Source organism: Rhinolophus hipposideros (genome assembly GCF_964194185.1).
Source record: "Rhinolophus hipposideros genome assembly, chromosome: 1".
NCBI lineage: Eukaryota > Metazoa > Chordata > Mammalia > Chiroptera > Rhinolophidae > Rhinolophus > Rhinolophus hipposideros.
In genome coordinates, this window is record NC_138047.1 from 56421367 (window position 1) to 56435727 (window position 14361).

General features: G+C 33.9%; 1 protein-coding gene across 5 annotated transcripts in view; it reads left to right on the top strand.

The window, feature by feature from the left end:
- MRPL1 (mitochondrial ribosomal protein L1) overlaps positions 1 to 14361 on the top strand; it is a 148203-nt gene that overhangs the window by 41132 nt on the left and 92710 nt on the right. For all 5 annotated transcript variants that reach the window (XR_013993212.1, XM_081046262.1, XM_081046259.1 and 2 more), the window contains exons 3-6: positions 6729 to 6987; positions 9461 to 9544; positions 11135 to 11206; positions 12712 to 12823. Coding sequence is in view for 4 of the 5 variants with exons in the window: in XM_081046262.1 (XP_080902388.1) it covers positions 6729 to 6987; positions 9461 to 9544; positions 11135 to 11206; positions 12712 to 12823 (527 nt within the window). In the remaining variant the exon portion in view is untranslated. The remainder of the gene's footprint in view (positions 1 to 6728; positions 6988 to 9460; positions 9545 to 11134; positions 11207 to 12711; positions 12824 to 14361) is intronic.

The following is a 14361-nucleotide window of genomic DNA, read 5'->3' on the forward strand; positions in this document are numbered from 1 at the left end:
TTTTTGAGAATGAGCATGGAATTATTTTTCTTTTCCTGCTTTTGGAGTTAGGGGACAGATGAGGCAGGCAGAAAGTTATTACCTGAGTACAGTCTCTTATTACTCATTTAATCTATGTGGTTTAGTTACCCAGGTAACTGCAGCTAAATTCTGTCTTTTGATTCAGACTGCCAGGGGTTTCTCCGTCACGTTCCCAAAAACTTTTCTATAACGATTTATTTTAAGCTCTGAGAATCATAGTATTTTAAGTTCTCCTGGTAGGGCCTTACATAATTGCATGAATAGCAAAGGTCTTCTGGACATGATTCTTATGAATAAAGATACACATTTTTTTGTAGGGTTATGGAAAAGAAGCAGTGGGTCTATGAAATTAATTATTGACTGATTTTGTTCAATAGCAGTTTCTTTTTTTTTTTTTGGAAGAAAGTGTTTTCCTTAGAGTTCTATTTGATCTATGTTATTAGGTTGATACAAAAGTAATTGAAGTTTTTGCATTTTTAACCTTTTAAACTGCAATTACTTTTACACCAACCTAATATAATGATGTTATACTTTTTTTTTTACTAAAACTGTTCCATTTGTAACTTAAAAAATGTTTTCACTGAATCACCCCAAATATTTTGTGAAACAAGGTCCAAAGTAAAATAAATTATTGTATACCTAACTCAGTCTCTTTATGTATTAGACTTTTATTGGGTTTTGTGAATATTAATTCAAAGTCATATTTCAACCCCTGGGAATTTCATGTTAATTGCAAATTAAATGGACAGGTTTAGCCATGATTAAAAATTAATGGTGAAGCATTTATGTAAAGGAAATCTGTAGGTTACAGCTACAGTACATTTATTTTGCTTATTTTAGTTAGAGAGTTTATTAGTAAAACAGGCTAAGTTCCATCTTCTATTGGCCTCACTGCTGTTTTACTAAATATAAAGTAAATGTGATTTTCCTAGTTTGGAAGATTTCAGGATTTTGTGAAGTAAACTTCCCAGGCTATTGAGGCCTGTGGCATCTATCAGTTTGGGCACCTGCTTAGATTTGTTGTCATCACTCTAAAAGAACACCTATGTACCATTAAAAATGAGCATTGGGACTTACATGTTAAGACCCGAAGCCATAAAACTCCTAGAAGAAAATACAGTAAGGAAACTTGCAGACATTACCCTTAGTAATATTTTTACTGATATATCTCCTTGGGCAAGGAAAATAAAAGAAAACATAAACAAATGGGACTACCTCAAACTCACAAGCTTTTTTTCACAGCAAAGGAAACCATCAACAAAACGAAAAGACATCCTGCTGAATGGGAGAAGATATTTGCCAGTGACACATCTAATAAGGGGTTAATATCCAAAATTTATAAAGAAGTTATACAATTCAACACCAACAAAACAGACAATTCAATTAACAAATGGGCAGAGGACCTGAATAGACATTTCTCCAAAGAGGACATACAGATGGTCAATAGACATAAGAAAAATTGCTCAACGTCACTAATTATCAGAGAAATGCAAATAAAAACAACAATGAGATGCTACCTCACTCCGTCAGAATGGCCGTCATCAATAATTCAAACAACAAGGCTGGTAAGGATGTGGAGAAAAGAGCACCCTCGTGCAATGTTGGTGGGATTGCAAATTGGTTCAGCCACTATGGAAAACAGTATGGAGGTTCCTCAAAAAATTAAAAATAGAACTACCTTATGACCCAGCAATTCCACTCCTGGGTATTTATCTGAATAAACTCAAAACACTAATTCGAAAAAATATATGGATGGACCTCTGTGTTTACTGTAGCATTATTCACAATAGCCAAGATATGGAAACAACTGAAATGCCCATCAATAGACGATTGGATAAAGAAATTGTACATTTATATGATGGAGTATTACTCTGCCATAAAAAAGAATGAAAACTTACCATTTGTAACAACATGGATGGACGTAGGGGATGTTAGGCTAAGTAAAGTAAGTCAGACTGCGAAAGATAAATACCATAGGATCTCGCTTATATGTGGAATTTAAAGAACAGAATAAATGAGCAAAACAGAAATAGACTCATAGATACAGAGAACAATCTGATGGTTGCTAGATGGGAGGGGGTTGGGGGTGAAAAGGTGAAGGGATTAGAAAGTACACATTTGTAGCCACAGAATAGTCACAAGGATGTGAAATACAGTATGGGGAATATAATGTGAAGATATGTAGGGTGTCATATTGGTACTGGACTTATTGGGGAGATCACTTCACAGATTATATAAATGCCTAACCACTGCACTGTACACATGAAACTAAAATAAAATTGAATGTCAACTGTAATTTACATATATATGTACACACGCGCGCACACACACAGTCGTGGATGTAAAGTACAGCATAGGGAATATAGTCAATGGTGTCATAGCTGAGTACGATGTCAGAGGGGTAGTAGACTTGGCGGGGAGGTTATCACTTTGTGAGGGGTCTAGTCATGTTTTCTACACCTGAAATTTATATATATATATATGTGTGTATGCACACACATACATACACACACATACATACATACATACATATATGTATATATATATATGTATGTATGTGTGTGTGTGTATATCGTGTTTCCCCAAAAATAAGACCTAGCCGGAAAATCAGCTCTAGTGCGTCTTTTGGAGCAAAAATTAATATAAGACCTGGTATTATATTATGTTATACCCAGTCTTATAGTATATATGACCCAGTCTTATATTATAGTGAAATAAGACCGGGTCTTCTGTTAATTTTTGCTCCAAAAGATGCATTAGAGCTGATGGTCCGGCTAGGTCTTATTTTCTGGGAAACATGGTATAAATATATATATATACACACATATATATATGTATGTGTGTGTATATATATATATGTATATATATACATATATATATATATATATAGAGAGAGAGAGAGAGAGAGAGAGAGAAACATACACATTTTAAGAAAGGAAAATGCATTAAAATTACGCTAACTACTTTGTAATTGCAGAAGTCAAAAATGTGACTGTATTCATCTTTTGCTATTGGTATATATTACAATTTTAACACAATTACAATATATTGGTATATTTTACAATTTTAACAGTTTTTTCCTTTCTTAAAATGTGTATACATATTCTTGGCACCTTCTATATATAAATAAGCGAGCATTGGCATTATCAGCTATTCTGTTGAATTGCTCACTAGCTGGGAGGATACTATTATGAGTTGTGGTAATGAGGTTTCATTGAGTGCTAAAAATGAGAATGGAATTATACTTTGGATTGGTTTTTGATGTCCTTTTTTTAAAAAAATATTTTATTGTCATCTATTTCTTTCACATAAATTTTATAGGACCCCATATTTTCTATTGTGCCATAGAAGATTACCACCGACTTTGTGGTTTAAAAAAACACAAATTTATTATCTTGCAGTTTTGTAGGTCAGAAGTCTGACACTAATTTCACTGGGTAAAATTAAGGTGTCAGCAAGGCTTCATTTTATTCTAGAGGCTCTAGGGGAGACTCTTGTTTCCTTGCCTGCCAGCTTCCAGAGGCCACCTACGTTCCTTGGCTTCTGGTCCGCTCTGCCCCATCTTCAAAACCAGGAACAGCAAGTTGAGTTCCTTTCATGACTGGATTTCTTTTGCATCTTTTCCATCTCTGTCAGATGTAGGCGGGGACAGGGAAAGTTTATTTGCTTTCAAGGAGTGGTGTGATTAGGCCCACCTGGACAATTCAGGATAATCTCCCCATTTTAAGCTCTTTAATCTGCAAAGTCTTTTGCCATGTACAGTAGGACATCTTTGGGAAGCCATTATTCTGCCTACCACAGAACCCAAGCATCTTTATAAAATATTATTTCACTAATTTGAAACTTTTATCGTTAAAAGATTATAGGTGTGATTTGAATTAATGCTGAGAAAATATATCACTTCTTTTTTTCTTAGCTTCAAACTCTTAACTACAATTAGCTGTTGAACATCTTTTCTTAGATATTTTGTAAACACCTTGTTAGCTTTTGCTATATAACAAACCACCCCACAATTATTTATCATTGCCCACACATCTGTGGGTCAGGTGATCCAAGATAGGTTTGGATGGATGTTTCTGATGACTTCGGCTGGGCTTGCTGTGGATCTGTGTGTAGGCAGGTCAGGTGAGAATGGTCTAATCTAGCCTGGGGCTCTGTGGGGGTAGCTCTGTTTCATGTTTCTCATTCTCCCACTTTTGGGCTAGCCCAGGCATGTTCTTATGAAAATGGCACAAATACAAACATACAAGTGGAAACACTTGAAGCCTCTTATGGCCTAAGCTTAGAGCAGAGAAACAGTCACTTTTGCTTTATTCTTTTAGCCAAACTAGTCACAAAATCAAGGTGCTGGGAAGCACAGTTCACTTCTATAAATGGGAGGAAGTGCAGTCACTTAGCAAAAGGACATGAATGGAAAGGGGGGGTGTAAGAAATAATGTAAATGGAGGTACTTTACAATGGAGTTGAAGTGTCATCCCAGAGGAACTGCCTAGTAGGTTTTACTCCTCAAATCTTTGGAATGTTAAAACTTGGCAACATTGCCTTTGGACTGGGCCTAAAGCTTGCAAAGTTAACAAGAACACGGATATGACTGTGACTGAAAATTAAAAACATTCTGTAGAATTAGCATCACTGTATTAGCTTACTTGCACCTATAGAAATGCCTTTCTTCTATTGATGTATTTGATGATGCAATTGATGTGATAGTTCCCCTTCCCTTTCTCATAAATACCCCTTGCCTTCACCCCCGAATCGGAACACTATTTGTTTTTCTTCATGGGTCAGTGTTTCCAGAATAACTATTTGTTCGCATCTCAAATAAGTGCTTGTTGCCTCTTATTTTGGCCTTTTATTTGTAGGTTAATGGGAATAAAGAATTGGGGCCAATGATGCAACTAACCCCACACTCATACTCTGTATTGCTCTAAACTGAACTCACCTCTGACTACATCCCTGTTTTGTTTATTTATTTCTGGTCTTAGTTAATCATAGCACTCTATGCCTAATCACCCAAGCCGGAAACCTATTCTAGAAGTATTCTAGAGTCTTCTCTTTCCTTTTCCCTACATTCAGTATTTACCTTGTAAAGATCATTGTGATCTCTTGTCTTCTCAGCGTATTACCGTCACTGTACTGGTTCAGGCTTTCCTATCTCCTTGAGAAGAAAGGGAAGGAATAGTCTCTTAATTGTCTCCCATGGAGCTTCCTTCAAGTCCATCCCTTATGTTGCAGATAGAATACTTTACTTGAAATACACATGTCCCTCCTGTTATTGGCTTCTCATTGCCTCTAGAGGTTGCCCTTTGTGATCTAGATTCACCAGCGGCATCTTCTGCTGTTTCCTGCCTTCCGCTTTACTCTTTCGTTCAAGAGGCAGCAAAATATGGCCAGTGGACTGAAAAATCTGGTCTACAATCTATTTTGTGTGGTTCATGAGCTAAGACTGGTTCTTACACTTTTAAATGATTGGAAAAAATAAAAAAGAACAGTGTTTTGTGATACATGAAAATTATGAAATTTAGACCAGTGTTCATAAATAAAGTTTTATTGGAACATAACTGCACTTATTCATTTTTGTGTTGTCTATGGCTGCTTTCACATTACAGTGGCAGAGTTGAGTCACTGAGACAAAAGACCATAAAATATTCGCTAAATGTTCCTTTACAGAAAAAGTTTGCCAACGCCTACTCTAGTCAGTTAGAACTTAAAGTAGCTGCCTTTGTGTACCATTCTGTTTCATGTCTCAGTACTTTTATTATTTTGTTTCTTCTCCTGGCTATTTTTTCGTATAAATAGCTTTATTGAGATATAATTTACATGTCATACAATTCACCCATTTGAAATATATTGTTCAGTGGTTTTTAGTATATTCACAGAGTTGTGCAACTGTCACCACAGTCAGTTTTAGAACAGTTCTGTTATCTTCCCGGAAAACCCCTTTCCCATTAGCAGTCACTCCTCCTTTCCCTAATCCTGTCTCCCCAGCCCTAGCCAACCACTAAGTCTACTTTCATCTCTATAGATTTGCCCATTCTGGACATTTCATATAAATGGAATTATACCATATGTGGTGTTTTGTGACCGGCTTCTTTCACTTTGCATGCTTTTAAGGTTTATACATATTGTAGCGAGTATCAGTACTTCATGCCTTTTCATCACTGATTAATATTCCAGAATATGGATATACCACATTTTATGTATCCATTCATCAGTTGATCAACATCTGGGTTGTTTTTACTTTTTGACTATAATGAGTAATGCTGTTATGAATATTTGTGTACAAGTTTTTGTGTAGTCCTGTGTTTTCATTTCTCTTGGGTATATACCCGGGCTAATTCTTCTTTATTCTTTAAGAATTGACTTTGAGGTCATCTCTTCCAGAACCCTTAGTCTCCTGTGCTGGGTTAAATGTTCATTCTCTACACGTCTGAAAGCATTCTAATGGTACTTGATGCATTATATTGAAATCATCTGTTTGCGTGTCTGTTCCTGTATTCCTTATTTGACTTGGCATCAACTACAAATAGTACAAAAGTTCACTTAATATTTGTTGAACTAGAAAAACTGTAAAGCAGTCTGTGCTTTAGAATTAAGATAAACTTTATTTTTTGTTATTTTTTCTGTCTTGTGTACATCGGGTTTTTTTTTTTAAATGTCCCTTGGAATATGTATTGAGATAACTGATCTCAAGTTTATCTTTTCTCAAGGCCTGCAAAGAAAACAAAAAAAGATGCCAAAGGAAAAGTATCAGATGAAAAAAAAGATGAGATTGAAAACATAAAGTCATATCCCTTTATGGAAGGTGAACCTGAGGATGATGTCTACTTAAAACGCTTATATCCAAGGCAGATATATGAGGTGGAGAAAGCTGTTCACTTACTTAAGAAATTTCAAATTCTGGACTTTACATATCCAAAGCAAGGTGTTTATCTTGATTTGACACTGGATATGGCACTGGGGAAGAAGGTATGTATGTAGATTCAATTAAAATAAATTTATTTGTGAACACTGGCTATATGAATTGTCATTTCTTAGTTTTATAAAATTCTTGCCTCCTATAGTAATTTTTAGAAAATCTTATGCTCTTTCTGTAGTTTAACCTGAAAAACATGTTTGTTTGTTTTTTAACTTTCCAAATGTAAAATACAATGTCAAGCATACTCTGTATAGTTCACGAACATATATCTCCTATTCACCAGAAAATCACTGGTATAAATTTCAATAAAAGTAATGTTAAAATTGAGGCATTATTGTAACTTTGAAAGTTTCTTAAGCTGCCTGGGTGTTATGTTCCTTCTCTGTAAATGAGGGCTTTCAATTAGCTTAGTGGCCGTCAGGTGTTTCCTTCGAGTCCTGGGGGTGACTAAGTTAGCATGGTGCGGATGCCAAACCCCTCGTTTGCTTCAACCAGAACCTCTGCTTTTTCTGTTTATATATTGCAGTTCCATGGAAGACATTTTTAAATAAAGCTCTAGAGGTGGGAAAAACACTATTTGATTGAGGTTTTTTGATTTGATTATGATTGAGGTCTAAATTTTGTAAGCTTCTCACTTACGAAATCTAATTTTCCTAGAAAGGTTTTAATTTTTATCCTGAGGATGTCTTTTTTGATCAAACTAGAAGGTATAAGTTTTTGAATACAATTGAACAGCCTCAACAATAACAGTAATGATTGAGCTTGTAGGAGGAGGCCTGTACAGTAGTGCTTCAGGGCGTGGTCTGTAGAGTCAGATTACAGTACAGGCCGAAATCCTGGTGTCACCTCTTATTTGCTGTTTGACCTCGGGCTTCTGTTTAACCCCTTCAAATCTCACTTTTTCATCTCTTTATAAAGAAAGAGAAAATATTTAGTTCATAGGGTTATAGCAAAGATTAAAAGAGATAATGCATGTAGTGGACTTGATAGGTGTTTAGTAACAACAGTGAACATTTACTGGAAATTTTTTATGTACTGGCCACAATGCTAAATGCTTTGCACGTGTTTTCTTATCCCTATAATAGTATCAGAAGAAGAAGCCGATACACAAAAAGTGAAGTAACTTGCTCAAGGTCAGAGTAGGCAGTAGAGTTAGAATTTGAATCAAGGTCTATCTCATTTGTTAGTTTTTATTTATTAGAAACAGTTTGTACTAGCCATGTTGTAATTTTATTTCAGTGTTACTATTAGTTTATTTTTAAAATGTTGTGGTGTCTAAGATGATCACTTTCTCAGTCAACCATTAATGTAGTTCATAAAGAAGTCTTGTGGGACCACAGACGTGATTTCATAAATGGAAGCCACTTGTAAACTAATAACTTTGAAAGGCTACTGCTATCTTTCTAAGACATTTTTTGTTCTTGATAGACTGCTTATACAACAAGCCAGTATTCCCCCAGGGGATGCTATTATTATGATTGCCTGCCATTGAAAAATTTACTGAAACCAGTTGCAACATGTTAATGGCAAAGGAATGCCAGTACATGAAACTGAGTTCCATGTCTGATTTAAAGTGTACTTAAGAGTTTGTGTCATCTTGTCTGAAAAGAAATCCTCAGGGGGTTTATCTCTACTCAAAATAAAGTTTTTCTAAAAATAAAATCTTTCAGTCAGTTTCAGTTAGGGAACAACCCCTTTTCTCTTTGTTCCAGATCTTAAGACTGCACCAAAACTATGGACCTAGAGCTTGTTTCCATGTGAAATCACCTTAAGAGATCTGAGCTGCTGGCCTAGACAGGTCCTTGACCAAATGACTGAACAAATTAGCTCTGAGGCCCTATAGAATCTCCTTCTGGATCAGGGTGCCTCAAATGCATGCCCAGCCACTCTTTATTTTGGATTTTCCAATTGACTTCCCAAATATATCTGAACGTGGTTTAGGTTGTTTCAAAACAGACCCACTCAGAAGAGCCTTTCAGGCTTGGCATTCTGTCTTGGAATTAGGGTTAGTCACCTGATTATTTAGAGGCAAGGATGGAGATTAGGGGTGACCTACTGAGCAGATCAGCTGGATATTGTCTACTGCTCGGTATGCACAGTTACATTCATGTCATTCTTGATGATGTCAAAAAATTACATGTTCTTTTGAATTTAATTCAAAGTGGCAAACATTTATTGTCATCCATCATGTGGAAAACATTGTACTAGGTGCTGGGGAAGATAAGGATATGCAAGCACATCTCTTAATATATGAGGACTGTGGTGAAAGATGTAGAGAAGAAGCCAAATGCTGTGGGAGTATGAAGCTGGGAAGAAAGATTTAGATTTTCATTACGGTTTCTTACAAAAGAAATGTAATCTCTTATGCCTTAAATTGTAATCAGTGAATAATTCTGGATTAATGAGAGGACATGTGGTAGGATTAAAACATTGAAGAAAACCATGTCAGTTCTGTTTTTTATAGATGTGAGTGATACAGAAAAGAATGAACGTTTCATCATTTTTCTATTGTTATGTATTTAGAAAAAAGTGGAGCCATTTGCCAGTGTCCTTAGTTTTCCATACCCATTTGCTTCAGAAATCAATAAAGTTGCTGTATTTACAGGGGTGAGTAATCTTTACCAACTTTTTACATCGTTTAATTTTTTTTACATATCAGATTAATCACTGATTAGAGTAACTGAATGAGTAGAGAAAATTCTAGCATTCACCTAGTTTTATTTTTCTTATTTGTAGCTTATACTAAGATGACTCTTCTGAGAAAGAGCTAAACTAGAACATTAACTTCATCATTATCAATCTACCACATTACATTTCTCACAAGAAACTGAAGAGTAGAATTTATCCTATTAGCTTCTGCTTCCTACTCAAACTCCTCAAACAACAATAATAAAATTATTTTAAAGCAATGTGCCCACTTAGCACTATGAAGACAAAAACCACAGTTTTAAAAATATTTAGTCTGGAAAGTCAAGGCTATAACAAATATAGTAATAGCATTTGTTTATAATGTGTTTATGAATTTGTTTTGGAAGGTACTTTGATTCTTTTCCATCTGCCTCACTTTCAAGGAAAAAATTATTTACTTTTTTTTCAGAAAGTCAAGAATATAGCTGTTGGAATACCACAAAACTTGAGTAACTAAGGGACTGATACATTTTCACAGTAAAACCAAATGGTATAAATGGAACATAGAGAGAGAAAATAACTACCATATTTTGCTGTGTATAATGTGCACTTTTTTGCCCGAATTTGTGAGGGAAAAATAAAGATGATATGCATTATACATGGATAGTACTAATTCCATATGTATATAAATGTTTTTAATTCTTTTATTTATGCTTATGAGTTAAAAGTGTAACTCTAGTAATCAATAATATCTGTATGCAAAATAATATCCTGGAATACAATAATTGGTTTTATTGAACTTGGGATGAACTTTGTAGCGATGAAGAGTTCTTAGCTTTCTATGATGCAAAAATATTGTAAATTTGTTACCGGTACATAAAATTTCTCATACCTTGTATCTGTTCTTGTGTTTTGTAATTATTTGTTACATAAAATTTCTTGTTAATATGTTAAAAAGTAAATGCTGAAATTCCTTTATAATACAAAAAATGAGCACCTAAATGTAAGCATAAAAATTTGAATTAAAAAATTAAAATGAAAGATTTTTTCCTTGAAAGTTTGGGCCAAAAACGTGGGTATGCATTATACACAGGAGCACATTCATTATACACAGCAAAATACAGTAATACTGAATATTTTTCTTTTGAATTTTCAGACAACAGGCTAAATTTTGCTTCTATTGTTTCTTAAATTAAAAAATTTTTCCTCTTTCATATTGGTATGATAAAATGTCTCCATTTAAGTTAGCAAAACTAAATGTATCTTAAGCTTTTACTTTTGGAAGATGATGTATTAATGGCTTTGGAGACTTAGGTTGAACCACTTGGTAAGTTCCTAATGCCATTTTGATGTATTTCCTCGTGTTATAAGAAACACTTCAATCACCTACAAACTAAACTTGTTCTGGAGGTAATATTTCTGATGCATCTAATTGAAAATTGATGCGTTTTCAATTAAAAGTAAAAAGCACGACTTTTGTTTTGAACTGTAATATTATTTCTGACAAAATACTTGAAAACAGACTGAATTTATTTAAAGATTGATATTCAAACCATTGTATTTTGGTAGAATGCATCAGAGATTAAAATAGCAGAAGAAAATGGAGCTGCGTTTGCAGGAGGAACTAATCTGATTCAGAAGGTACAATGTTGTTATCATGTTCATTAGTTATAAAAAATTGTTCTGTTATCTGCCATCCATTGATTTGTTACATACAGAATATAACCACTATGCCCATATCTTTTGATAAATGGTTTTTAATTCCTAAAACATGATTTTCTTCTATATAGTCTTGTATTGTTACTCCATGATGTGGTCTTAAGGTTAACTACAGCATAACTTTCAAACATAATTTTTAATTTAATTCAAAGGAACATGTTTTAGGGTTAGTGTTTGAAGGTCTTGGAGTAGAAATTTCACATACAGTTCTTTGACCTTTCAAAATTGCTTCTACTTTCTTATTTCTAGAGATGAGAGCCCTAGTTCTGAAACCACACTGTCTGTTTTTAAATTCTGGGTCTGCCCTTTATAAGTACACAGACTGGCTCCTCCCCCATAAGTTCTCAATTTCCTTATATGGAATTTGTAGTCAGTATTAGTACTTGCCTCATAAGGTTATTGTAAATACTGGATGAACCTAAACCCTGTAAAATAGTTAGCCATATGCTTGGCATACGATAAGTGCTCATTTAATGCAAATTGTTATTATTAAGGGAAATACTTTGTTATTTACGGAGTAAAGAATTTGTAAAAAGAAAGGATAGTTAACAGAAAGGTAAAATTCCAGAATCAAAGCTTAATTTTGCCAGAGGTCAAGTTTTCAAGTTCACTGTAACCCCAAATCAAGGCTTCGAATAACATAAGATTTCAAGCAAAAATAATTATTGGTAAAATATTTGTTGCCCAAGAAGTATTGTTTTAAAAACTTGCTTCATTTTCTAATCAATTGAATTTTTAAATGGAGTATATTGTAGTAGTATAAATATTTTTGGGTGCTAGCTGGAATTTGTTTAAAATGTCTTTAAAAATAGATATTGTTCTCTTTGCTCTTAGACTGGAATTAGAGTGTGTAAAATAAACTGTAAATGAACTTGTCTTTTGCAGTCCCATTCCTCTTTTATTTTTAGTTATTGGAGGCAAAGAGAATTTTAGTTTTAGTTCTTTGTGAAAATAATTAGTCAGTTCTCTTGATGTTCTAAATTTGGAAAGACATTGTCGTTGTTAGTGATTTGGCAGCTAGTGGTTATTAATTTTACATGTAATCTATTTCAAAAATTTCAGTATGTTTCTTCAATTTTAATGGACATATAAATTCAGTTTTGTGGGATTTTCTGAGCCACATACACATCAGTGCTATTTTCTAGCTTATAATACTTTTGCCTAACATAACCCCATGGAAGAATTAAACCCATTAAATATATATTTTTTAATGGATATGGCTGTCTTTAAAAGAAAAGATCAGAAAATGTTTTGCTTCTAATGGTTTTCGTAATTGGTAAATGTGTTCATATGATCCTTTTGTTTGAAGAAAAACGTGATTAATGTCTGTTTTCTAAATTATAAGGGAAATTATTATGTTATACTTTATTTTCAGAAGGATAAAGTTTTTTGTATCATCTAAAGTTATCTTTTTTCCTGATTTTCAGATTTTGGATGATGAAATTCAGTCAGACTTTTATGTAGCTGTCCCAGAAATAATGCCCGAGCTTAATCCATTAAAGAAGAAACTGAAAAAAAGATTTCCAAAGCTTACTCGAAGTAAGGGAGAATTCTTTTTTTAATATTTTTTAGATTTTTATATTACAGTTGATATTCAGTATTATATTAGTTTCAGGTGTACAGCAATGGGTAGACATTTATATAACTTAAGAAGTGATCCCTCTGACTAGTCTAGTACACACCTGGCACCGTACACAGTTATTACCATATTATTGACTATATTCCCTGTGTTGCACTTTACATACCTATGACTATTTTGTAATTGCCAATTTGTACTTCTTAAAGGGGTGAGTTCTTTTCATTATTTCAATATGCTATCAAAGCTATCTAATATATATGTTTAGTTAGAAAACAAAATTGCTAATATATATGAAGAATAAACAATTATGCCCTGGTTTTTGAAGTTTGTGTTATATAAGACTATGTAGATTTGACTTTTTTCCTTTGAAATTGACCTAGTTACTATATAATGCTTTCAATTTAGGCTATATTCTAGCTTGAAATTAATGGACTGTATTACTATGTATATTATCATACTATTTTATACCTCTTTTTCAATAGCATATTTATGCTCATTAATGTCAGCCTTCAACGTATATATGAAATGCTTACTCTATGCATGGCTCTGCAGATGTTTCCCTTAAGGAACTTTCCCTTTATGGATATTTCTCCCTTACAAAATCTAGTAAGAGAGGTAAGGTTACTACATAAATAGCCATGTTATAAAAAGTATGAAGTATTACATGATAAATTTGCAAAGTGCTATAGGTAGGTGTTCAGTTGAGGAGAAATTGACACATAGGTGGGGAAATCAGAGGAGGCATCCTTAAGGCGGTGACATTTAAACTGACCTTGAATAATTGGATAAGTAGAAAGGTGACTATTATTTTAGGGAGAAAGAACCTATTAATCATAGACACTGAAGTAAGTCGGAAATTATAGGCCATGTACAGGAAATATCAATTAGTTCTTTTTGGCTGTATTGAATGGAACCCCTTACATCGATATGAAAAAGAATAATGGGAAATTATGTTGAAAAGGTAGGTTGATGTCATATTGAGAAGGATCTGAAATAAGGTCTTAGCGTGGACTTCTTTTTCTGTATTCAGCAGGACTCTCCTAGAACTTTTTAAGATGAGGGTTCTTTAGAGTTTTAATCTAGCAAGAGTTTGCAAGATGTATTGGCATAAATCAAAACTAGAGGCAGGGAGACCAGTTCAGGTGCAATTGCCAGAGAATAATAAAGGTACTGTTTAAGATAATGTCTTCAGAATGAGACAGGAATGAAGAGGACAGATGTCAAAGATATTAGGACATTGCACTAAGTAGCTAGGAATGGACAGGTTGAGAGAAAAAGGAGTCAAATGACTCTGAGGTTTTTCAAGCCCAGGGATCTCTCCTAATAGCTGACATCATTAATGGAAACGGAATTGATTTGGGGTGAAAAATAAGTTTGTTTGCAGACATAGTTTCTTTTAGGTGGTGCTGGATATCTGCTGTACATAGGTGTTATTTCAAATAAAATTTTATGGTGTAAACAGAACAAGTATTTTTAAATTGTTTTAGTAGAGATTGGT